The 25,736-nt window shown below is 42.2% G+C and overlaps 3 protein-coding genes across 5 annotated transcripts; 1 reads left to right on the top strand and 2 right to left on the bottom strand.

The window, feature by feature from the left end:
* Positions 1 to 631: 631 nt before the first annotated feature.
* On the top strand, positions 632 to 5,520 carry LOC120649478 (folate-biopterin transporter 1, chloroplastic-like). Of its 3 annotated transcripts, none has more exons than XM_039926277.1 (9): positions 632 to 990; positions 1,559 to 1,824; positions 2,030 to 2,094; positions 2,190 to 2,352; positions 2,728 to 2,876; positions 2,967 to 3,221; positions 3,821 to 3,989; positions 4,070 to 4,162; positions 4,733 to 5,520. In XM_039926277.1, exons 1-9 carry the CDS (start codon positions 720 to 722, stop codon positions 5,012 to 5,014), a joined length of 1,713 nt encoding a protein of 570 aa, XP_039782211.1. In that variant the 5' UTR covers positions 632 to 719; the 3' UTR covers positions 5,015 to 5,520. The 3 variants fall into 3 exon arrangements, with proteins under 3 accessions (XP_039782211.1, XP_039782214.1, XP_039782213.1); XM_039926280.1 differs by lacking the exon at positions 4,733 to 5,520 and adding an exon at positions 4,327 to 4,569 and having other exon boundaries at positions 4,070 to 4,238; XM_039926279.1 differs by having other exon boundaries at positions 643 to 990; positions 1,568 to 1,824.
* Positions 5,521 to 11,650: 6,130 nt separating this feature from the next.
* On the bottom strand, positions 11,651 to 14,428 carry LOC120649479. The gene is made up of 2 exons (XM_039926281.1): positions 12,263 to 14,428; positions 11,651 to 11,999 (listed from the first exon to the last, which is right to left on the bottom strand). The coding sequence occupies exon 1, from the start codon at positions 14,370 to 14,372 to the stop codon at positions 13,323 to 13,325; it is 1,050 nt and encodes a 349-aa protein (XP_039782215.1). The 5' UTR covers positions 14,373 to 14,428; the 3' UTR covers positions 11,651 to 11,999; positions 12,263 to 13,322.
* Positions 14,429 to 16,565: 2,137 nt separating this feature from the next.
* Positions 16,566 to 25,457, bottom strand: LOC120649480 (5'-3' exoribonuclease 4-like). Its single transcript, XM_039926282.1, has 22 exons — positions 24,979 to 25,457; positions 24,778 to 24,880; positions 24,611 to 24,687; positions 24,338 to 24,529; positions 24,124 to 24,243; positions 23,978 to 24,040; positions 23,702 to 23,836; positions 23,403 to 23,567; positions 23,234 to 23,311; positions 22,087 to 22,173; positions 21,529 to 21,600; positions 21,320 to 21,418; positions 20,329 to 20,399; positions 19,948 to 20,076; positions 19,777 to 19,853; positions 19,612 to 19,652; positions 19,455 to 19,529; positions 19,147 to 19,298; positions 18,951 to 19,055; positions 18,781 to 18,856; positions 17,887 to 17,963; positions 16,566 to 17,652 (listed from the first exon to the last, which is right to left on the bottom strand). The coding sequence occupies exons 1-22, from the start codon at positions 25,180 to 25,182 to the stop codon at positions 16,884 to 16,886; spliced, it is 2,967 nt and encodes a 988-aa protein (XP_039782216.1). The 5' UTR covers positions 25,183 to 25,457; the 3' UTR covers positions 16,566 to 16,883.
* Positions 25,458 to 25,736: the final 279 nt, after the last annotated feature.

The raw sequence follows: 25,736 nt of genomic DNA on the forward strand, positions 1-25,736 counted from the left end.
AAATCATAATTAATTTATAAACACATCTCTAATAGTACTACAATTGTAATAATAAATGCGTAGTACTAATTTTCTAAACTAATTTACTACTACGTAACTACAAACTAAAGTATCATTAAACTCCTACTTAAATGGTTTTACTATAGCACTAATTAAATTAAATTACTCACCCCTACTTAAATTACTCCTACTTAAATGCGTAAAACTTATATAAAAAATTATATAAACTAAATGTACTAACCTGCAGATCACAAGTGCTGAATCCGGTAGGGCTTCGCCGCTTCCCTTCTCCTCGCCTCTCTTTTTTTTTCTGGATTTTTGTGAAATTTTCGGGCTCAAATGAGGAGGGAATGAGGGGTTGGAGCTTCTATAGGGGGTTACCCCGGTCGCCCGTGGGGGGGCGACAGGCCCCCCCTCGCCCGCGGGGGGGGGGGTCGCCCTGCCGCGCCCGTGGGGTCCGACAGGCCCTTTTTTCCAGGGACATCGTTGCAAATTTGAAGAAAAAAATTACGCTTAGGGTCTGTCGTCCTATGGGGGCGACCGGGGGTATTTTTGAAATAATTCAAAACGGATATATATTTTTGAAAATTTTATTTTTTAAAAATATAAAAATGAAAAAAGCGCCCCGATAGAGAGAGACGTTGGAGCGGCGAGAGATTGAGCCCGAGGAAACGGGAGGAGAGGAGAGAAGCAAAACGAAGCTCGCAACCACGGCGGAGATGGCCTTCCGCTTCCTGCTCTCCCCGCCGACCCTTCCGCTTGGGAGCCCCACCGCCACCGCCACCGCCACGGTCGCGTCGTACCTAATCCCCGCCGGCCACGGCCGCCGCCCTCGACGCCCGCTGGAACACGGCTGCCGCTGCGGTCGCCCGCCAGAGACGGCGCTCCGTGGCAGCTCCAGGGGCCGCGACTCGTACGACGACGAGGAGGCCGCCCCCCGGCCCCTCGTCATCGACGGCAGCAGAGAATCCTCCTCGGACCGTCAAACGGGTGAGACTCCCAAGCTTATACGCTAGTTGTAAAGTAATTCGTGCGTGCGGTTCACTGGTTCTACCGTCTAAGGGAATTTTGGAGTTGGCCGGGGGTTCGCAGTGCGATCGGAGAGAGCGAAGCGTAGGATTTTCTGCGGAAGCAAGTACTATTGGAGTGCCATGAGCCCATGACTGAATTTTCAGTAATATATATATAACTTCTAAAATATGGATAAATTAGTATGGCCCGTTGTGGGGATACCTTAATGTGTGGATACGGTCATCCGAAAAACATTTGGGAGAAATTCTCTGTGTACAGGTGAGAAATTGACGTGATGATGATTTCTGCACGTTGCCTGGTTGATAATTGTTAGAGTGATAGCACAACCTTATTTCAGTTAATTTTTCCGTAACCTTTGCTCGTCAGAATAGTTGGCATGTTCCTTGTGGATAACACAATTCCTAGCATAATGAACGTCACAATTTAGTGGCACTTAACACTGGGCTACTTTTTTCCCTAATTTGTAAAGCTACCTGTTATATGTTTGTATGTTGTGCTTTCATTTTCATCATGTTGTCTATTTTAGGGAGTGCAGCAACAAGACACCAGGTAACTTTGAAAGAAGGGGACACAAGTAATGCAGACCACGAGGGGTATCAAAATAGGCAATGTAGTGCAGATGGGTTTTCAAAGAGCAGGTCCAAATCAGGCTACTTCAAAGCATTCGGGGTTGATTTATCCCCTGATAATGTGGCTGTTGCTATCGTCTATTTTGTGCAAGGAGTTTTAGGTCTTTCCAGGCTTGCTGTCAGCTTCTACTTAAAAGATGATCTTCATCTCGGTCCAGCAGAGGTATGGTGGTGACGATTCTTATTTGCTTCGTCCAGATACTAGTCCATTTCAGCTTTCAATCTCCGGGCATGTGTGCCTTTCTTTTGCTGGAGCATAAGCAGTATGAGAACAACAAGTGTATTCACTTAGAACTCTTTTGTGCGAACATTTTAACTTGAAGTGATATGCCTGGATACAGAGATTCAGCATGGTTTCTGTTTTCTAGACTGCAGTTATATCTGGTTTCTCAGCCTTGCCATGGTTGGTCAAGCCCCTCTACGGCTTTATCAGGTTTCACCAAAATACCAAATCTCCTTCCTGCATTCCTTTCTATCTATTTATATTCACTTAATTGCAATGCTGTATTGTTGCTATTTTCTATACAGTGATTCCATCCCTCTCTTTGGATATCGAAGAAGGTCATATCTATTTCTATCAGGCCTCCTTGGAGCACTTTCATGGAGTTTGATGGCGACTATTGTGGATGATAAATACAGTGCAGCACTCTCTATTATTCTTGGATCTCTTGCAGTTGCCGTCTCTGATGTTGTGAGTCAGAAAATGCGTGCTTAAAATATTTTAGTTCCACGGATTGTATTTCTCTATCATTTTCTTTATGCGCGGTTCACTTCATTTATGCAATCCATGGTACTCAGCTGCTCGCTCTAATTATGTTTTCAAATATTTTTAAACCTAAAGAAATTCAAGATATAATTATCGCAGATGCATTATTCATGCCATTATATCTTGTTAAAATAACTCAATTCCATATGGGCCTCATGTGTAAGAATATCTAAAATTTATCTAAAACATCAAAGATATTCTCTGCACCTTCTGAACTCGTATATATGTTCAACACATTTCGGAACAGAAATGTTAGAACTTCTGGTTTGTTTTTATAATAAAACTTAAAAAAAACTTCAGGTGGTTGATTCTATGGTGGTTGAGAGAGCTCGAGGTGAATCGCAGAGTACATCTGGATCTCTCCAGTCTCTATGTTGGGGATCCTCAGCCTTTGGAGGAGTTGTGAGTGCATACTTCAGTGGTTCTTTTGTGGATACTTACGGCGTAAGGTTTGTTTTGTAGCTAACAAATCTGATAAGAGTTGATGAATCCTCTTGGTGTGTTTATAGTTCCCTGATCAGGTGCTCCCTTAAATGCAGATTTGTCTTCGGTGTTACAGCACTTTTGCCGCTGATGACGTCTACTGTTGCAGTTCTTGTAAATGAAGACCGCTTGACTTTGGAGGAACGTTCATTCTCACTGTCAGTTTCAAGTTCAGAATTAATTGAGAGATCTAAGCAGCGTATCATGCAGATTTGGAATTCAGTAAAGCAACCCAGCATATTCCTACCAACCTTGTTCATATTCCTTTGGCAAGCAACACCACAATCAGACTCTGCTATGTTTTTCTTTACGTATGTTCTGCAGACTTATTTTATCTGGTTAATTGCTCCGCACTGTTCTGTTAGATTTATTTCTGAATTCAATAATGTGATCACAGTTTGGGGGTCTTCAAAATAATAAGAGTAGTTCAGGAAGTACCAGAAGAAAGTTCAACTTCTTGCTGAACACTGTTGGATGCTGCATCTAGCTTGTGTTGTTCTTTGATAGCTGCAATTGAACTGAAATGATTTCCTCCCATGCTAAAGTTCCTTACTCTAAGCTGATTTCCCGGTAACACCACCAGTAATAAATTGCAATCCCATAAGGTAATCGCTATATAGATTATGGTCTACTTCATAGCAAAACCTGAAGATAACTAGATTTGTTGCATTCTTCTTTGTAATCATATTCATCACATTACTCTCTGTGGTAACATGTATGTAAGCTCAAATTATGTGTTAATTACGTACACTGAATCATACATCTACTTAGAAGCTTAAATGCCCTAGATACATAAAGTCAGAACTTGGTCATAATTGGCATTGTTCTGATATGAATATTAGCAGCATCTGTGATTAACTTCTCACTGAAATTGCTGAATCTTCATATGCTACTTTCTCATGTTTTTCAGCACAAACAAGCTTGGGTTTTCTCCGGAATTTCTAGGACGTGTCACGCTTGTTACATCTGTTGCATCCTTGTTGGGTATTGGGCTGTACAATTCGTTTTTGAAGGAAGTTCCATTGCGGAAAATTTTCCTTGTGACAACAGTTTTAGGTTCTGCGCTGGGAATGACACAGGTCCTCTTCTGTGCTTACTTGTTCTAGTGTTGTTGCTATAATGTTTGTTGCCAAACCAAGTTTACTTGTGTATTTTTCAGGTTCTTCTTGTCACTGGCCTGAACCGAAAGCTTGGTATAAGCGATGAATGGTTCTCCATTGGGGATTCCTTGATTATCACGGTCCTTGGTCAGGTATGCAACACTTTTGCAACAACTAGATTATTACATGGACCATTGGGGGTGTCGAAGTCATGTACGAGTACGACAGGTCCAAACAAAATTCTAAAGTTATAATTTTGTTATTGATATAATTTTGTTCAATCAGCATTTTCATTTTTGCCTTGTGCTACAACTAGGTGATATGCTGCAATAGTTCTTTTTTGTTCCTGCTCATGAAAGTCGACATCAACCTAATTCCTTTTTATATGTCTATTACCCACTCCAGGCTTGGTACAGCAAAGGCGTAAGTTTTCTTTTAAAAATAGGCAAGGTTGTAAATATATATATAAAAAGAGAAAAAGTGTAACTATAAGACACGTGAGATATGAATATGCTGCCAAAGACTCCTTTCGTGCAAGTGTCGAATATTCAGATTTGAATGTGGCATTCATTTGTCATAATGGTTCTTTATCGTACCATTTCGACATAATAAACCTTTTGGATTCCATAAGTATCAATACATCTGGATCTGAACCATGCTTTCAGCATTCTTTTTCCTACCTAAAATCATATTCAATTAATATATATAAACTTGTGTTGTAGGCTTCCTTCATGCCTGTCTTGGTGTTGGCTGCGAAATTGTGCCCTCCAGGAGTGGAAGCAACTTTATTTGCTACTTTGATGTCCATTTCGAATGCGGGCAGTGTTGCTGGCGGTCTAGTGGGCGCGGGTCTAACTCAGTTCTTGGGAGTCACCAGAGACAATTTTGAAAATCTGGCTCTGCTGATTGCCATCTGCAATCTCACTTCCCTGCTACCTCTTCCTCTTCTGGGTCTCCTGCCAGATGAATCCCCTACAGATAGTGCACAGACAAAAAATGATTGACGTACTCTTTTGATGGATTGTTACAAGACGTGCAAACTCTTTCGGCAGAAACCGGTGACAATCTGCTTTATCTTGAGCGGTGCAGTGCTCATCACTGTATAGAAAGAATAATGTTGCGCTGACAATGTAAAAGGAGGAAGCAATTTTTTGGAGCCAAGATTGTTCACCGCCTCCCTCATCAAAATGTACGAAGGGGAAGGCAATCCTGTTGTGGTCGTGGGCTCATGTGCCTGCATCAGGTTTTGTTTTCGTGTGAGAAACGATGTGGAGGTGAGGCTGTACAGGTGTACTATTGTAACCTATGATGTAAACTGCAGAGTGCATTCAGATTTCACCATGTTTGCACCTCTGTCCAGCTGCTGTAAGTTTGAACCCCCCGTCTGAATGAGAATATGGGGTAAAAGGAGTTGTGATTACTGAATAGTGGTGAAGATGGCTTTCCTTTTGCAAAATCCAAGAACTTCGTATGGAAATGTAAGCTGAGGGGATGCCAAAATCTTGGACTATGTGTTATTAGTGTCGTACTCTTAGTTCTGTTTTTTCGAAACCTTATATTTTGGAGGGATGCCTTGCGATCAATCTATTGGGATATTTAATAACTATTTACCATCATTGCAAATAACACATCTTCAAATACCAGTCTTAAAATGACACCTACATTTTTACCATTGGTTCAGCATGTAAGCGGGCCGGTCTGCAGAGTTCCTGCAGGCCGCCGCAACTGCCGCGTGCGCAGGCAGCTTGCTCGGCAGGAGACCATGTGCTAAAGATTTTCAACCTGCGTTGTCCCGCTAGGCCTTGGCGGAGGATGCAGCGCTTTTTTCTTTTTTATATTTAAAAAAAATAAAATTTCAAAAATATATGTCTGTTTTGAAAAATACCAAAATACCCCCCGGTCGCCCCCATAGGGCGACAGGCCCTAAGTGTAATTATTATTTTTTTCAATATTCGCAACGAGGTCCCTGGGCAAAAAAATGTTGTGGGGCCTGTTGCCCCCCCCTCGGGCGACCACTGGGCCCCACCCACAGGCACGGCAGGGGGGCCTGTCGCCCCCCCCCCCCCCCCCCCCCCCGCGGGCGACCGGGGAAGCCTCCGACCCCCCATTCCCTCCTCATTTGAGCCCGAAAATTCCACCAAAAATCCAGAAAAAAAGAGAGGAGTGAGGAGAAGGGAAGCGGCGAAGCCCTGTCGGATTCAGCACTTGTGATCTGCAGGTTAGTACATTTAGTTTATGTATTTTCCCATTGGTATTGTAGAGTAATTTAATTTAATTAGTGCTATAGTATAACCATTTAAGTAGGAGTTTAATGATACTTTAGTTTTTAGTTACATAGTAGTAAATTAGTTTAGAAAATTAGTACTACGCATTTATTATTATAATTGCAGTACTATTAGAGACGTGTTTATAAATTAATTATGATTTAGAATAGAATTTGCCATATGCAATATAGAATTTGAGTGTCATCACGTAGTTATGAATACTTATACGTTGTAGTTGAATTTCATACTTAGTTTTTACGGATTATTGAATAAGGTAGTGAAGTAAAGAGTATAACTCGATAAGTATTCTGTGATATACAGATATGTCGAGCAAGATGCTGTTTCAAGTATTTTATGGTGACTACAATGTTTTGTATGGGCCAAATGGAGTAGATCTTTCTGCCTTTAAGTGCACATCTAGCGTCATAGATAAACCTCTGGAAAGGAGTTTTGGTTCCATATGTAAGTGGCTGCAGCGTGGGTTCCGTGTTGATCCGTTGACACATGTGATCACCGTCCAGTCTCTTGTTAATTGGGAGGTAGAAAGTGATTCATGGGAATTGATGATGATACACAGCACTGATGACTGGCAGAAGTACATGCAAGCAGCTCTAGAGCGTGGGTGGTCTCTGACCATTCTTGTTCAAATCCGGGAGAAGACACAAAATGAAATCCAACATGGTGCAGATCAAGCAACTCCGAGTATTCGAAGAGAGACCAATTATGTTGAGCAAGATGAGTCAGAAGAGACAGAGAACCAAAACATGGGACCACAGGGCCTTGCTGATGAGGGAGAGAGAATACATAGCATTGTGAACGAGATGGAGGCAGAAGACCAAACCGCAATAGAGATGGAAGAATATGAGGGCTCATCTGATGACGAGCAGTACTCATTGCCAAAAGAGTGGAAGGAGCATGGTTTTGGCAGTCATGTCGCAGAAGATGTACGAAATCAGGAGTGGGAGTACAGAGGGAATGATGTAGTGCAAGGTGCAACATATCCAAACATTGAAGCCGTAAAAGATGCTGTGAGACTATGGGCAATATCATTGAAACGAGAATTCAGAGTCATAAAGTCTGGAAGTAAAGAATATGAGGTGAAGTGTGTGAATGATGGATGTCCATGGCGAGTGCATGCATTCAAGGGAAAATGGAAGTCGAACTGGAAATGTTCCATTGTGACAGAGCACACTTGTTTGCTGTCAGAAGTTCTTCCCTCGCATCGCAATATATCATGCGACTTTGTTGCAAAGCAAATATATGGGTTGATTATGGACAACCTAAATTATGAGACAAAAATGATTGTTCGACACATTGAGCAGACTTATCAGTACACCATTAGTTATTTGAAGGCATGGCGGGCTAAACAAAGGGTGTTCGAGATGCGGTTCGGCACATACGAGGCATCATATGATAACCTACCTCGTATGTTATCCCAGGTTGCTGTTAGAAATCCTGTAAGCTTTTATGACACATACCTCGTACCAGCCGTGACTAGGGGGCAAAGAATTATGCAACGAACCTTCTTTTGCATAGGTGCTTGTGTTAGAGCATTTCAGTGTTGTCTTCCGGTGATCTGCATTGATGGCACATTTCTGACTGGAAGGTATAAAGGTCAGATACTCACCGCAATCGGGATAGATTGCAACAACCAAATAGTTCCGCTCGCATTTGCATTTGTTGAGAATGAGAACTTAGACAGTTGGTATTGGTTCCTTGAACGAGTGAAGGTTCATGTTGTTGCTGCACGTCCAGATGTGTGCCTTATTAGTGATAGGCATGCAGGTCTGCTGCAATCAATACTGAAATTGCAACGTGGAACTGCGACAACGTCTCCATTGTGGCCCGATGTCCAAAACAGGTGATGCATTAGGCATATGGGTGCAAACTTCTATGACCACTTCAAGAACAAGGATCTTAAGAACCTGTTTAAGAGGTTGTGCACCCAAAATCAACAGAGAAAATTCAATGCATTATGGCAGATGCTTGATCAGTTGACTGCAGAGCTAGTGAAGGTAAGGGCATCAGGAACAGGCACGAGTCAGGCTGCAGAGGCTAGGGATTCAATTGAGAAGCCATTTTCACACTGGATTCGAGGTGCACCTAAGGAGAAATGGTCATTCCTTTATGATACCAACGGAATACGGTATGATATTCAGACAACGAATCATGCAGAGTGTTTTAATATGGTTATGCATTCTTGTCGTGCCTTTCCTCTTGTGGGAATTGTTGAGTTCATCATGTATGGGTGCATGAAGTATTTCAGACAGCGTTACATGGCTGCAAGCATTAACATCAGCAACTCTCAAATTCAGTTTTGCAGAAGAGTGACACAATATATGCAAGAGAAGATTGAAAAGGCCAAACTGCACCGCGTCATATCAACAGATACAATGAAGCATAGATTTGAGGTTCTATGCAAGGATAGAACTGGTCGTGGTATTCGTAGAGATAGGGTGATACAGGAGAGTTTGATTACAGTAGATGGCAAAGTCTTCTGCACCTGCATGAAGCCTAAGTTATTGCATTTGCCATGCTCGCATCTCATTGCGGCATGTGCAGAGTCTGGGTTGCAGCCAGGAGTATTTGTTTCACCTTACTCCACCTAGGGACATGAGATATATGGGATTGGAATAGTGGGCATTTCATTCAGGATAATGAGAATAAAATGTTTATTCCTGATCCAGCCACTAAGAAAGGCAAAGGCCGCCGTCAGACACGTCGAGTACCTTCAGATAAAGATCTTTGATCTGGAATGCAAGGTGAACCATTATGAGGAAGTGAGCGAGGGTAATAAAGACGACGAAGTTGATGATACCAGCAATGCTGCCGGTTCACAAGATGAACCATGCACTATTCCTTACTGTAACTGCCCTTGTCACAAGAAGAAGGGCCCTGCGCCTCCGGCACCACCGGCTGCACCACCTGCAATGGGTGGATACTACGGAGAAGGCTCAACGCAGTTTGCTACGTGGGGGTACGGCTACTAGGACTACCCTAGTGCTAGTGACATACTGCATCGTTGTGTTTGTTCTGTTTTTTTAATTACCTAAGGCATGTTAGGTTAGTCCGGAATCTGTTTACCGTAGTTTGCAACGAGTTCTGACATACCACTGCATGTGTGATGTGTGTTTCATTATCGTTGTATTATGTTGTAAAATTTGATGGTTCACATTACGTAATGCATTTCTTAGTTCTTATTTCTTATCGTTATATTAATTACATGTGTGCTTTTTAGTATTCTAGTGACATGAAAAGCTCCGAGGGCCATGTCCGTGCCCAGTAGAGGCCAAAGAGGGTCCGACGCCATAGGGGTGGTTAGATATATCTGATGTTTGTATCTCTGATGTTTATTTGTAATGAGATAGCTGTGGACCGCTTATTTATACACTTCAACGTTCGTCTCTGATCACTCTCGTATTTTCCATTACATACAATAGATGGTATGTTCATACTTCGATGCTCCATTACGTCTAAGTACGATTCAAACTCGACATTATGTACATGTCGAGTGAATGCAAGTTAGGTACGAGGCATACATACAAGCATAATACAACATTAACAATACTAAATGCGAATACATCTTAAACCGATGAACATCATATGTTATATTTCATGGCATGAAATCATCTAGGTCGTCATCCCAGTTGACAGATGGTGGTGCTGCAGGTGGTGTACTATGGCTCGACGAACCTCTTGACTTTCCCTTTCTCTCTTTTCTGGATCTACGTTCATGTACAGGGGGAGGAACATCATGTGTTCGAGGCCATAGTTTGGGGGGCATGAAGTCATCCATGTCGTCATCCCAGTTAACACAAGTTTGTGCTGCAGATGGTGCAACATGACTTGACGAACCTCTTGCCTTTCCCTTTGTCTCTTTTCTGATTCTAGGTTCATGTAAAGGGGGAGGAACATCATGTGTTGGAGGCCATGGTTTGGGGGCATGAAGTCATCCATGTCGTCATCCCAGTTAACACAAGTTGGTGGTTGAGGTGCTGCAGCATGACTCGACGAACCTCCGGGCATCTGTTCTTGCGCAGGCCAAGTACTATCACCCGAAGATCTTATCCACCTCCTTCATCTAATTTGCGGCATAAGTCCACCGAAAATACATACCAATTTACGGAAATTTGGTATCGTTTTGTTAATCAACTCCGTGTCCTCGGAGTAATCCTAGCATATAATTAAAAAAACAATGTTACTATTTTATAAATATGGATTCGAAATGACGGACGAGATTACAACTGAATGAGAGTTACCTTAATGTGCATCTCATACACTTCTGGCTGCATCCATATCTTACAAGAACTTTGTAAGAATCCAATGATATTAGGATGATTCGCTAGTTCACATACTCTCATGTATATCTTCCGACGTTCTAGCAGGTGTCCCTTTACATCTTGCGTCGTAATACCTCGAAATAATGTGAAATCTTTAAACTCTACTACTTTGGACAACACCATCTCTATCGTATCATCCGCTAACGGATTCAACTTCTTACTGATAACAAGATGGGTCATGATATCAAGTATTATACTAGATTTTTCTTCGGTCCATGAAAATCCTCCACAATTGGAGGCAGCCATTGCCTTATGCTGCAATATCAATAAGTTACTTTCATAATTCTATTCTAATTCATAATTAATTTAAAAACAAGTCTGTAATAGTACTGAAATTGTAATACTAAACAGTGTTCTAAAGCACCAAATCTAATTTAGCTAATCCGCTAATTAAATTAAATTGTTATACAATATCAATGGATTCATACGGAAGTTACCGGTAGATCACAAGTACGCAATTCGGCAGAGATTCGCCACTTTTCTTCTCCTCACCCCTCTCTTTTTTCCTGAATTTTTAGGCTCAAATGACAAAGGGAATGGCGGCGAATGGCGGCCAGGGCTTATATAGGGGGAGGGACCCTGTCGCCCCCCCCCCACGGCGACAGGCCCCTGTCGCCCCTGGGGTGGGCGACAGGCCCCCTGCATTTTTTTTTCTCAGGGACCTCCTTGCGAATTTGAAAAAAAAAATTACACTTAGGGCCTGTCGCCCTATGAGGGGCGACTGGGGGGTATTTTTGAAATTTTTCAAAACGGACATATATTTTTGAAATTTTGATTTTTTTTAATATAAAAAAGAAAAAAGTGCGAGGATGCAAGCACACCTGCAAGCCGCCGCAACCACTAAAACTCTATATTCCAAAATTAAACTGACTCAGCATTACCTACTACATTATCTTAACTATCACGTTTTTCTTCCATCATTTGAAAATAATTGGACGGACATATATGACTGTATCCTTACTGGAATGTCGTCATGGTGTAAAGCAGCAGAAAACAGAATCTTCATCACAAAATATGTAAAACGAGCACAAAGAAATTGAATTGGTTTTCTGAAAACCAAGTGAAACTTATTAATATGCAGAATTGCAGCGGCTGTTAAAACTATTTGGCTAGTTAAGACGATTATTTGAACATAGTATATTGCAGTAACCAACCAATGCAAAGTGGGGCAGCTCTGCCAACTGCTCAGTTTTGCAGCATCTATTTCCTCCCTCTTCTTACAGATGCAGCCTGGGTGAAATGAAACTGATGAATCGCGCTAATGACGCTTTAACAGCTGAAATGGATGTGCGTTCGCGTGTTTGAGAAGGAGATTGGAATCTAACAACGAGTGGTGACAAGGAGCGAGAGCGCTACATCGTCTGGCTTGTCCTTGCCTCCAATAGCTGGGAAAAATAAAGTGAAGAAATATATCAAGGATTACTTGAAACATGGCAAGATGAAATAACAAACGAAGTTCACAAGTCATGCACATCATAAGTAATTTCTGGAAAAAAGTGACAAAAGGCAAGACATCTGATTGTTTTTTGGTTCACATCTTATTGTCTCCAAACTAATAAGGTATATACATCTACTTGCCATAATATTCTAAAAACCAATTGCTTGATGTTTGGTCACAGAAAGAGATATTTGAACTGAGTAATCTTACCCCAAAGACCACATGTTTGTTGTCCAGCCAGTCACACTTTGCACAAGTTATAAAGAACTGCAAGCACAGGAAAGAAAATAAGGTTTTCATCAAAGAACAGATATAAGGAAAATAACATAAGGTATCATCCATAGTCGACAGCTGAGGAGCTCTTTACCTCTTCCCAGTTGGTATTCAGAAATACATCCATGGTAATTGCACCTTCCAGTATAATAAGCACAAATACAATGATCATGTACTACATGTAACATTAAGGAAAAAGAGACGTAACATTAATGCATTGGTGACAGAATTAAGATTGCGTTACTTTTTTGCCAATTTGATGTGGCACAACAGGTCCGCACACCAGCATAGATAGACAATGTAAAAAATCATCTATTAAATTCCATTGAGAACTATTGGTTTGCTTGTTGGCAGGCGCCTCAAGAGTTAGACTTATGTTGTGATTGAAACAGACTCAAGAGTTAGGCATCGGTTTTGAGATTAAGAGTTCGGTAAACATGTTTTCCACTTTTCCATCCATTATTGTTTCATTGTCCTAGAAATGTAATAACCGGGTGAAGTACAAAGGTAATAAGCCGTCAAGCTTGGAGGAGAATAAGCACAGAAGTGTATTATTACTACCTGGTGCAAGCAAGGCACATGCAGACCTAGCTAGGAGCTAGGCAAATTTACAAGGTAAGAATGATTCATTGTAGAACAGATTGCAAGAAGTCAAGTAGCTGTCATCTTCACCTCTTGAATACGAGCTTCCCAATGCATAGGCAATGGGCTTACCAAGCGTCTTGCTCTGCATGTTAGCTGGAACAAGCAATGTCCCCGCACCTCCTTTCCCTTTCAATGCAAAGTAAACAATTTGGGGGTACTTCATGTCCACAAGAGGGAACATTGGCTGCACCCGAGGAAGGCCTAGCAGGCACTTGGCGAGGTCAAAAAATTTGTCAACTTCTATTGCGCCATCCATTATCCATGTGACTTGATCGTTGCTCAGTACCCAGGAGGTGAAGTTGGATGGACCAGCAGAAAGAGAACACTGACATGGGCATGGGCTGCCAGAAAACTAAACGTTGCTGGTCGCCGCATCAATGAATCTGATAGCACCATCTTGTGTGACGCAAACACTTCGGTGTGCAAATATACCCCCTCTATCACCTGTTTCCGGATGTCTATTTCCCTTAAAAGGAGTCACTGGCAGTGGGACGTATCGCAGCTCAGGATCAGGGCTAAAAACATCACAAAACAGCATCCCCCTCAAGTAATCCACCCAGCAAATCGTGTCACGGAAGGCAATGACCGTATCGGTTTCCCACCAGACCAAACCATCACCTTCTCCCTCACCATGGCGGATCGGCAGGCACCTGGTGCGCCATGTGCCATCCTTGCTGAGCATGTAGCAAAGTTCCCCTGTCACCGGGGTAGCGCTCCACGGGATGGAGCGGCCTTGCGGTGTCACCGTGAGGTGCGCCACCGCGAACTCATCGTCCTCCTCACGGCAAAGAATCCCAACACTGTTCTCCACACAACAGTTGATGAACTCGTGTCCGCAGGGGCCAAGCCTTTTGAGAGCCACAGGATCAGATCTGTAGATGAAGAACTCCTCGTTGCGTCCACCTCTGGAAGGGACAAGGAAACGCAGTAGCATGGAGTTCCTGTGGGCAGCGACGGCTTTTGAAGCATCCGAAGGCCAGAGGGAAGAATCCATCCGCCCGTCTCGTCGGAATCCGAACTGCTGTCCTTTCTCCTTCTTCTTCGTCTCGCCGGGAAACAAGCTGAAGACGAGGCGGGACGTCTCAGGGGGAGCCGCCGCTCTGAAGCCGACGCCGATGATGTCGCCGGCGGAGGTGAACTCGTAAGCCAAGGTGGAATCCTCGACGCTCAGGTGGCGGATGAAGCAATCCAGCATTACCCACTCCGGCTTTCCAGGACGGGGAGGGAAGGAGAGTCCTTCGAACGCGGGGGCGACGACCGCTGGCGGTCGCACGGAGGAGGAACCGGCGGGACGGCACGGTGCTTGCTCGATCGCCGGCGCCGGCGCCGTCTGATGGCGCACGGTAGAGTCAGAGGAAGAACCTCCCCCGGCGATGACCCCCGCCCCCTCATCGAGATCCATGGTAAAGCGAGCGGCCGGACGGACGGCAGGGGGCTTGTGTAGGAATTTGGGTTAACGTAGATTGACCCTTTGGCCTCTACGGTTCCACGTTAACAAGAATACATAGTCAGGTACAAAAACAACTTTGACGTGCAAGTTTAGGTCTCCTAGTCTATCTCTACTAGGATACATGAATGAGTTCGGTTCAAACACAACTAAACCGTATACTCCCTCCATATTGTAAAAGAAATCGTTTCAGACATTGACACAGTTTCAAAATACAAGTTTGATCACAATCTTTTTACTATAAAAATATAAAATATAGTCAACATATATTTTTACGAAATTACATTTGAAGATGAATCTACTTACATCACTTTCATATTTTCAAACTCAACCTAAAATTTTTTATGTCAAAGTGTAAAATGTTTCACTCAAGACAAGCTCAAAATGACTTTCTTTACAATATGGAGGGAGTACATCACAAGCAATATCTCTAACACCCTCCCTCAATCATAGTTGGGTTGGGTGACAGGTTGAGATTGCGCTTGTACTCTTCAAAACTTCACTCGGAAGTGGTTTAGTAAAACCATCAGCTATCTGATCACTCGAGGCTATTAGCCGAATCTGAAGCAGCTTCGTAGTCACTCTTTCTCTGACAAAATAAAAATCAATTTCTATGTGCTTAGCTCTTGCATGGGACACAAGATTAGCTGATAGGTAAGTGGCGCCCAAATTGTCACACCATAAGCAAGGAGCTTGATCAAGTTTAATTCCCAGCTCAGCAAACAATGATTCCAGCCAAATTACTTCAACAGTTGCATTGGCTAGCGACTTGTACTCAGCCTCAGTACTTGACTTGGATACGGTTGCCTATTTTCTTGCACTCCATGGTATTAAATTTGGACAAGAAGACAGCAAAACCACCAATAGATTGTCTGTCATCAATGTCGCCAGCCCAGTCGGCGTCAGAAAATGCACTCACCAAGTTTGATTCTGATTTACTAATCATCAAACCAATATCAGGTGAATTCTTGATGTAGCTCAAAATCCTTTTAACTGCAGTCAATACATTTTGGAGGATAACGATGTCTAATACATATGAAGTTTGCTTAAACAGGTGACAGATTATGAAGTGGTGAAAAAATATTTATTGGAGCATTAGAAATAAAAAGAAAAAAGGGAAACAAAAAATAAAAAATAAAGAGAAGGTATAGCTCTCTCATGCATATGCCTGTTTCACGCCGCTGGTCAACAAATTCGCACGCAGATGCACTACTGCGCAAAAAAGTAAAATCTATAAGAGAACTAAAGTTTGCACACAGTACGAAAGAAGATTAAAGGCATGCATGCAACGCTAGCTATTAGACCAAATAGGGTTATAGAACGGCCCAATCGCTCCTTCTGGTGACTGCTCGTGCATTTGTAGTGTGAGCGGCCGAGCGATATATAACCGGGCCACCAAAATTTAGCCCCTAATCCTGTCTGATTTGGATGACGAAGGAAAGCCGAAAATACCCAATATTTTTTTATTTCTAACCAAACATACCATGCAGGCTATCCAACATGGGAATGCCTAACTTGTGACTTGTGAGTCCTTCCAGGTGGGTCCTTCTCTCCTTCCCTGCTCATACTTCTATTCTCATGGGTCTGGCCCTCGAGGAGGTCGCTTGCGGGTTTGGTGGCATCTTGGATTTGAAACCAACAAGGTGGTGACGTCGTTTTCAGATATGGGTAGAGCGATGGATTCTTCGACGAAATGTCTCGATGTCTGCGGGAGCCTCATCGTATCTTTTCGCTAGTTCGCTCCATGGTGGTTTTCTTGCACGCCGGTGGTTTGTAGCTTCGATAGAAGTTGCCACTGAAACCGAAACGAACAACCATTCTCCATCCTCTGGCGTAGCCGCCCACCGAGTTAAAGCGACCAGATGCAGAATCGCTTCCCCTCTACTGACTACAACAAACCAGCATCACGGTCACCATCCCTACATCGAAGAAGCAAGCTGCTGCCAAATCTTTTGGTGCAAAATACCAGCGCCGTGACTTTGGCAGCTAGTCTCATCCAAACTGGGCAAATATTGCATGACGTACTCGTTGCCACACAACAGAAACTTAATGTCAAGGTTTATTTACCTTAGCTCCATTGGAAGGGCCAAGAATACCTGCCCCCCAACTCTTTCACAAGATACGGGAGGGCGGGCAGGCAATCCATCCTTGGCGCAGAGCGGGGGAGATTATTAAGCAGTCAGCACAAAACAGTTTTTCAGTTTTCCACCTAACAGTTTCACTTTCACTAGAGCAGTGCCTGCCCATATCCTGTCCTAACAACTAACAAGGCCTTTTCTAAATCCCTTGTTCTAAATGTAACCAACTCCTTTCCATGTAATACAACAAAACAATTCATCAATGGGAAATTACAGGGATACAAGAAAAGCAATGCCTGCTACACCAAGAGATTATTTATCTCCTGGCAGCAGGATGCCCACACACATTAAACACGGCATGCAAATTTCCAGGAGCTCAGCAGCGCAGTTATGCTGTGGGTTCTTCCTGTTTACCTGACTCTGACAGACCATTACCATTAGTAGCTTGGGTTTTGACACGGTAAACCTTGGTAGCCTGCTGTTTCTTATCCTGTTGTGATCTTGGGTTATCCTGCTTCGGCTGCCTATCCGGGACTGTCCTCGGATCATGCTTTGCAGGTACACCCATGGGGCATCCACTTGGTTGCTTGCCAATCCAGTTACTGGGAGGTAATGGTGGTGGAACCCCATTTACTGGTCGCTGCTGCGGGAATCCTCCAGTTTGGAAAGGCCGCTGAGGTGTAAAATTGATGTTCTGCATGGGCGGCTGGGGTGGGGGTCCAGGATAGTGATTAGGATGTGGTTGATTGGGCCAGTACCCGGAATTCTGCATCCTGTTATTCTGATGTGGCCTTGGCCCTTCATGGATTGTCAGTTTTGACATTGATGCACGGATACCAGCTTCATGGCTTCGGGAGTTTGGACGTTCCAGTATCCACATAGGCTGTCTGTTAGCTTGAGCATCACCGAAGAATTGAGGGTGAGAGTTCGGGACACTTCTGGACATGTGTGCATGGTATGAATTGTCCACAAAACCCCTCTCATATCCTAATGGTCCGGCAGGCCTTGGTCTGTTTCCAGGGCCATAGGGTGCACCTCTATAAGGCATATCAAGTAGCCCAGCAGCGCTGCCAGATTTGATCTGGAGGGAGTTTTTCACCAGACGGTGTGCAGCTTCTCCTAAGAGAGAACCTGACAGAGCTCCAGAAACCTGAGGCCTGCAATTGGAAATTCATGAAAAGAGCTAACAAATTACCATATTGGTAAGGCTATAGTTAACAGAGAGAAAGGGCTAAGCAGAATGAAGCAAATGTGTATTCATCTATCTTTGCTAGAGTACAACTAATACAGTATATTCCATTGATAAGACATAAGAGATGTCCAGAATCTATGAGTACTCTGTAGTGCAAGTGGAAATGTTCTGCCAAAAGCATAAGAAATATTAATCATACCTGTCTCTTGCTTGCCGGCGACTATTATCTTCATGCCACAATACAGGAAAGGGTTTGAAATCACTAGGTTTCAATATCTGCAAAATGCCAAAATGGTACATTTGTTGGACTACGAATTTGTCTTAAACTGCTTAGCAAACTAACATCACAATTGGTAAAAGGAAAAAGAAAAGGTCGCCATATATTTCAAATAGCATGCTGCCTAAGGTGGAGCCATGACAGTGCAAACACGAAAGGATAATGGAGCTAAATAATTGCAATATAGTTCTAAAGGATAACACAACTCAATAATTGAAATATAGTATCATTCACACAAAAAAAAATATTATGCTTATGTGTTCCACATTTATAACCAATTGTGCTGCAATGTGCCTTGCTTGCTGTCGAACTTTTCAAAATTCGTCAGCTTATACAAAAGCTGAAAGGAAATTGAGTTAGCCAGATCAATATATAATCACTAAAAATTTTCCAAAGAAGTTACACACTATGATATTTTGCAAGAAAAAGTTAGCAAACACTGGCTGTTTGCGTCTTGCAAACTGTGTATAATGTTTAAAGAAAACTCCATATTAAAAGAAACAGACGAGTAAACATAAAAGAATACTAAACAACACAATACATAATACTTTTGCTTGCAAACACTGAAATATTCAAAGAAAATGCCATACAAAAAGAAACAGATGAGTAACATAAAAAATACACATAATACTTTTGCTTATGGGTCAGTAATTACTGTTCCCCAAAATGGAAAGAAGTGATCATTTTTGCAGTGCTGATGTCAAAACACTGAACTATACATGCCTATGTTTTTCTTGAAGAAAAAAACAAGCTGCTACACTTTCATTTATTAAGAATTATATGCCCATAGCACATAGGGTTTGGGTCAGCAAATACCTTTGCGGGTATGATGACCCCCATTGGGGGCTCCGGGATGTGCTTGTGATACTGAGGATTAAGGTAGGTAGCATTCCTGAAAATATAGAAGAAACAAAGAAATATAGCACTAGAACATTTACAGGGTGGCTTTTAGTTTACAATACGCTTTTAGATTATAAGATGCTTACAAAACTCTGTTTTGGGCAATGCCATTGAACCCTTTAACTGGAGATGTTACAGTGATGCAATACCAGTTCCTTTCAGATAAACAAAGGAACCCATTCATTCCACCACTGCAAAGAGTATTAACATATCACAACACAGTAAATAGAGAAAATAGATGCCGACAGAAATAAAATATCAGTATCTAGTGTTTCTACCGACCTAGCAGCAGGGTCAATGGGTACAACATAAGGATCTGTTCTTGGTAGATGGTTGTACATTTGATACAGGAACACAATCTGAGCAGTCAATGGATGAGAGTCCCGAACATATATGATGTCAAACATTGTCCTGTTCCTGAATTTCTCTTCTTCCTGCAAAAGATACCAAAAACAATAAACACATCGAACAATTGAAATGGAAAATAAAGCCCAGAACAAGAATGCTGCAGAGAAAGAAACTATAGTACAACCACAATGAAAATAACAAACCAAGAGGGTTCACAAAGAAGGAATGTAGCATATACATACTGTCAATGTATCTTCTAGTTTTCTTGTCTCAGCAAGCAAACGCATTTCGTCAATAAAAGGCAATTTTGCAACACCCTGGATAACAGAATTCAAAATAAACAAACTTTCGTAACAAAATCAGCAGCGTAAAAAAGAAAGGTGAATTTACTGTCATTACCTGCCATGCAAAACGTTTACCGTTCATGTCTATCTCAAAATCTACAGGTGCATTACGAGGTGTTAGGCAGCATGGATTAGTATGATTTTATAATACATATATCATCCTATGCATTTGGTAGTTCCTGAATACTTTTATTTTGCGTTACATAAAAAGAGGTAATACCTTTGGGATAGAATGAACTCAAAGGTGAATTTGGATCAGTCATTAAATCACCATAGTACTTTGGCAGTGCATTGGAGCTACAGAAGAATATAGTAAACATCTCAGAACCTACATTTGACACTCTTTCCATCTGAACATGGAACAGATTCATTTGCATAAAGGATAGCAAACCTTGCAGCTGGTAGTGTCCCCATGAGTTGATCGAATGGCTTGAAAGGTTGACCCAAGAAAAATGTTATCTCCAATTCAGCCAAGTCTTTTAAGTCAGATGCAAAAGGCGCATAATGATATGGATAGAACCTGACTTAGATGAAAAAGCTGGAATTAACATGTCATACTAAACACAAGAAAAGTGCTACCTAGAAGAGTGTGTCAATCTAATTGCTAAGCATGTCCATGATTAAAGAAACTTTAAACGGGGCTAGCTAAAGTGGGCATAAATTTAGGTCAGAAATACTGAAGAACAATACTCTGACGCTCTATAAGTGAGGTTTTAGTATCTACCAAACTAACAGTGGTAACATACTCTTGACATGGTCAATATTTACCTACCACTGCCATGAACAAACACCTTGATAGTAGTATCTCATAACCCAACAAAGACCTTCCACATATTTCTGGACCTGCAATATGCATAGTTTAGATGTGTAAGGAGTTGGCGACCAAATAGCAGTAGCCAGTAACATAATCTTACCATAAAAACCTGCTAGTCTCAATCTTGCTGCACTATAACCAAGTATTTAATATAATATGTAAATTTAATAAGCATACAAAAAGTCAAAAAAACAACAATAAAGCCTTTATAACAAGCAAGTTGGGCAGGCCAGCGATAAAACTCAATAAGAGGCCAGTGATAAAACCCAATAAGAGCCACATGAACAATAGAAAAGGATTGTACTAAGTACATGGATTGCTAAATTCACACGCTACTACTACTTCTATTTAGGGTTTCATCTGATGGCTGGGTTTTTACTAGTGGTCATCCAGCCTCACAACCTTCCTCCATTACCCTGGCTTGAGAGTTGAGACCAGTAACACTTAAACAAAAAAGGCTTATAAAAAGATTAAAAAAAAGTTTCAAATCACTGCGGACATGAATAATCTATAGTAGGTTGAGACCAGCTCACAAATTGACAAAACCAAACTTAAAACATTTAAATCAGGTTAAGTTTTCACTGTAAGCAAAGACAGATCAAACTCATTAGTTATTTGGCAATTGACCATGCAACCAACAAGTCAAAAAGTTGGTTGATTGTTCCAGTCTGTAGTGCTAAGGTCGAAAAAGGCATCTAAATGGTGTATTCAATATTTCCAACAATGAACCATCAATATCAGTCCAGTTAGTTGTAAGTTGTAGCTGTTTGAATTATTAGGACAACATTCAGAAGATGGTTACTGAGTATTTGTTATCTAGCAAACCTCATAATATAGCCACAGCAGAATTTAAAATAAAGTGTCTTGGAGCTTATTAAGATAACATTGCGTCATTAAATTAGGACTTGCTGCTCATGATAAATCAACAGTGCCTAGAGAGGAGACTCACAACATCTCTCCGAACTTGAGCAATAGGTTTTGATTCTGCCTCTTCTTTAAATTTCTCTGCATAGTACCGCTCCCTGTATCCTGGCTCTCCTAACTTGACCTGAAGGAAGAAATAGAATGAGGGACAGCAAACAATTTTCATAAGTACAATCATCAGAGACATTACTGAACGAAGATATTCAGACATTTCATGGGGGAAAAAAAGAAGACCTTGTCCACATATTGATTCTCCTCAGAATTTTCCTTCTGTATTTTGTTTCTCTCTTCATAGTTCTCACGTGCCTGCAATTTAGCAATCATAAACTTAAGTTGTCTTCCAAGGTAGCAATGTCAATGCAAAGATTTAACAAACAAGCTTTTGTACTTTTAAGTATTAACACATAACATCTGCAAGAATCATGAATTTTTAAAAAATTGGAAATGTATGCAAGTGTGGAATTTGAAACGTATTCCATGTTGAAAAGTTCTCTTAAAGGTATTATCATAATCACCAGAGCTATGGTATCTTAACATGCTGATATGATGTCATAAAGACTGATGTCGCACTATAAACATAATGTAGCATATTATGACTTTGATTGGCCCAGAATCACTGGAATAACTTAAAACAAACTACAAAATGACCTCACAACTTTCATGACAATTATATATTTTCACACATAATAGTTTTAAAAAGGTGAACCTCATTCAATTTGCATGCATAAAGAACATATGGGCGTACAGAAATCAAGAAGGGCATCAGATGAAGATCGGCTAGAAAGTAAGTACCTGTTGAATGTGTGCACGTTTCTGGAAAATTTGTTCTTCATTGACAGCAACAGACTGAATGAAGTGTTGCACTCGGTCCAATAGAACCTTCCATTGGAATGAAGAAAATGTCAAAATTTCAGGCATTGGCCACATTTAAAAGAAAAAGGACAATCTGGGCATTCAGAAAAGCATCAACTTTGGTGAATAATGAGACCAAAGATTTTAATTATTCTTATCTTTCATCATAAAACAATCTTTACTCCTTGCGAAAACTTGATCGCAGCAGGACAGGGGAAAAACTAAGGGTCTCTGAGATGTCTCGGTGTCAGCTGTGGTGGCATAATGAACTAAATATACATGTATGCAATTGAGCAGCATGATGTACAGAGTATGCCACTGTTGCAGCAAGAACAACATATTACAAACAAGCACATATCTATCCCTAACTAAAACCAATGTGTGCCATTTGCAAATTGCCAAAAGGGCCATGCTAAACAAGAAAAACATCGACCAGTGATGACATATGAGTTGACTCAAGTTACGTGCTACTGAGCTGTAACAAAACATGCTTGGCAAACACAGTAAAGCCACTGGGCACTTTAATTAAAACCTTACAACATTGGGTTTGTCTTCAGACATTCAAAAGCAGTTCCTTTTCACATGCAATGCTACAAAAGGAAATGTCCAAGGCTCCCATAACTCATCTGGCACTAAAATGGTATGATGTTCAAATCAGCCAGTCAACTTAAGTAATGATACTCTAATTTCTGCAATTCACTGGATCCTAGTAGCTATATTACATGGATTGCATTTCAAACCAATATGGTTGTATAATACCAAACTTGCGAAATGGTGGGATTGGTATTATTTAAATAAAGCTTAAGGAGCATTAACGTTCTGACAGAAAACACGATGATACAAGATGACAGCATAACCATGAAGAGAGAATTCCTTTCTCAATTGGCTTCCCTAAACAGTCGTAATGATGCGCTACGAAAATATTTAACATCTCAATGTGTATCACATGGGTTAAGAAAAGCCAACAGTCCACTTAAAACTGACCAAAGGACTATGTTCCCACATTCTGTAAGTATTTGCTAAAACTAAAAAAACATTAAAATTGAATGGCGTCAAACAGTATAAGAATTTGCATGTGAGGAACTACCTCGCCCCCATCGGTGAGGTAGCCACCCATTGATGTGAACTCCGCCCTGTAGATACTCATGAGAAGGTTAATAGCACCCTGCAGAATACAATTAATAACAGTTATGCACAGATCATCAAACAAGATAAAGCGTATATGAATATAATGGATGTTTTTAAGATCAACAAACCTCACGAATTTCTAAAGTTGGCATGTGAGGCAGAAAGTCATTGCCAACAAAGAAACACATAAACACAAAATCATCGATAAGGCGTTCAAAGTTTATCTTGAAGGGAGCATCTACAATTTCCAAATCCTTTGCCAGGTATTCACGCAGCACCCATATGTTAAGAAACTGTTAACAGGAATGTGGTCACATAGAGAACCAACAGAAGTAAAAGATGAACTGTAACATACCTCAGGTACACAATAAATACAGTGAACCCAAAAAAAATATACTAGACAAAATGGTGATATAGTTCAGAGTACCTGGTACTTCTTTTTATGAATAGGAGGTAGCTCCACAGAATTATCAGCCTGGCTAGGGCCTCTGCATTCAGCAGCCAAATGCCCAACTTGACCGCACAGAAAACATTTTTCTTGTTGCCCTGGCATGGAGATCACCTGTAAAGTCAGTTGAATTTTGTAGTTATGGAAATAGTCCTAAATTACCATAATAAAGAGGACAAAACTGTACATCCAGAAACTGGCCATAGCTATAAGTGTATAAATATACTCCCCAATAAAGAACTACCAGAAGTTTACCTCTCTTAAAATTGAGAAGTGGATCTCATGAGTTGCCAGTGCAAGCATAATCAAATCAGCATCCTGGAGAACAGGGTGGCTAATGTGTAATGCACATACTTAGTTTAAACAGAAGCATACTAGTTTAAAAGTTGTAGTAGACTTACGAGGCCGTATAAGCAATGGCGTGTATTGGGATCAAATCCAGGAAGATTGCGCTGCAGGCGGATGTATGACATAATTTTGTGCTCTCCCTCTCCAGGGACATTGGAATCAGACAATATTACCTTGAAAATACACACGATGGAGATCTCAGTTAACACACTACAGACTAACTCGGATTGAGAGTAACTTTACAATTCCAAGTCAGTATATGAACACCTTGACAGACTGCCATCCAAGGGTATGATTTAATCTCAATTGTATGTAGTACTGAAGCGCCGTAGATAGTACAAACATGAACTGTGTCCCGGGAGTAATGACGTTCGAGTCAATTGCCTCCGACTTCTCTTTCTGGGCTAGAGTCCTACCCTCTGCCTCAAATTCCTTCCTCAGCCTCTCCTCCTCGGCTGCCTGAACAAATTAGAAACGATATGAGAAAAACAGCTGCCACCGCCTGCATGAGCCAAACAACCACAGTAGCTATAACGTTACCGCATCAGCCGCGTCCTTTGCCGCCCGGAATCTCCTGGACCTCTGCTGATTCATTTTCGCCCTTGGAGCAACACCATCTAAGTTGACAAAATTGAACGAGCTTGTTACTCGTAGTCGGAGCCCAAGCTGGCTACATTACAGATAGGACCACTGCAGCAGCGACTCACCAATTGCCATGTAGAGGAGCTTCCTGGGGCGGACGATGCCGAAGAGGTGGTCGATGTAATCAAAAATCGACTTGAACACCTCGTCGTATGTGGTGGGCGCCGGCTGCAGGGAGTAAAAAAAACCGTAGCTGTGGGATCGAGAGCTGAGCAAACACTAGCTGGGGCTTGGGAGGCGGGAATCGAGCAGGATGGAATGCGTACCCGGCCTTCGGGGTGGAAGCAGGGGTGAATGATGCCATTCATGTCGAGGTAGAGGTTGTCGAACTCGAGGCCGTTGGGGTTGGGGCGGCGGAGGTCGACGGGGACGAAGGCGCCGGGCTCGAGCTCCACGGGCTCCTCCTCCGCGTCCGACACGGTCAGCGGGTAGCGGTCCGCCAGCCACCGGTAGAACGCCGGGACTCCCATCTCCGACCGACCTGCCCTGCCGCCGGATCTCCCCCTTGCTCCGGCCTCCCTCTCGCGGGGCGGCGCTTCTGGAAGCTTCTAGCGCAGCAGTGGCGTCCGGTGGTTGCTGCTGCCTCCTCCCTCTCTCTTCGGTTCGATCTGGGGGAGACGGGGAAGGAAGGGCGAGGCTGCGGGGAGGAGGGCGGATGGCCTCGCGCGTGACGCGTGCGTGCGGGCTGGGCTTCCGTCTCGGCCACTGCGGCTCGGTAGTTCTTGGTCGGTTTCTAGCCCGATCCGGGATGGATGAATGATGGGCTGCAGTAATAAACCTGTGTAAGTACGACCTGCAGCTGCAAGTGATGACTGGAGGCCGTACGATGCGTATCTTCCATGGTCAGGATCAACGTGGCGCTTGTAACTGCGGCTCAGAAAAAATCAGCTTCAAGTTTTTGGTTACCAAAAAGCTGTAAAATCTCGGCATCTCGCCAGGTTATTTGTTTATTCTCATTTATATTTATATAGTAGGTTAAGTAGATTAAATGTGTATGTGAAGTGAGCTCCATCATCGAAGTTTG

This window comes from Panicum virgatum, chromosome 9K (assembly GCF_016808335.1).
Source record: "Panicum virgatum strain AP13 chromosome 9K, P.virgatum_v5, whole genome shotgun sequence".
Lineage (NCBI taxonomy): Eukaryota > Viridiplantae > Streptophyta > Magnoliopsida > Poales > Poaceae > Panicum > Panicum virgatum.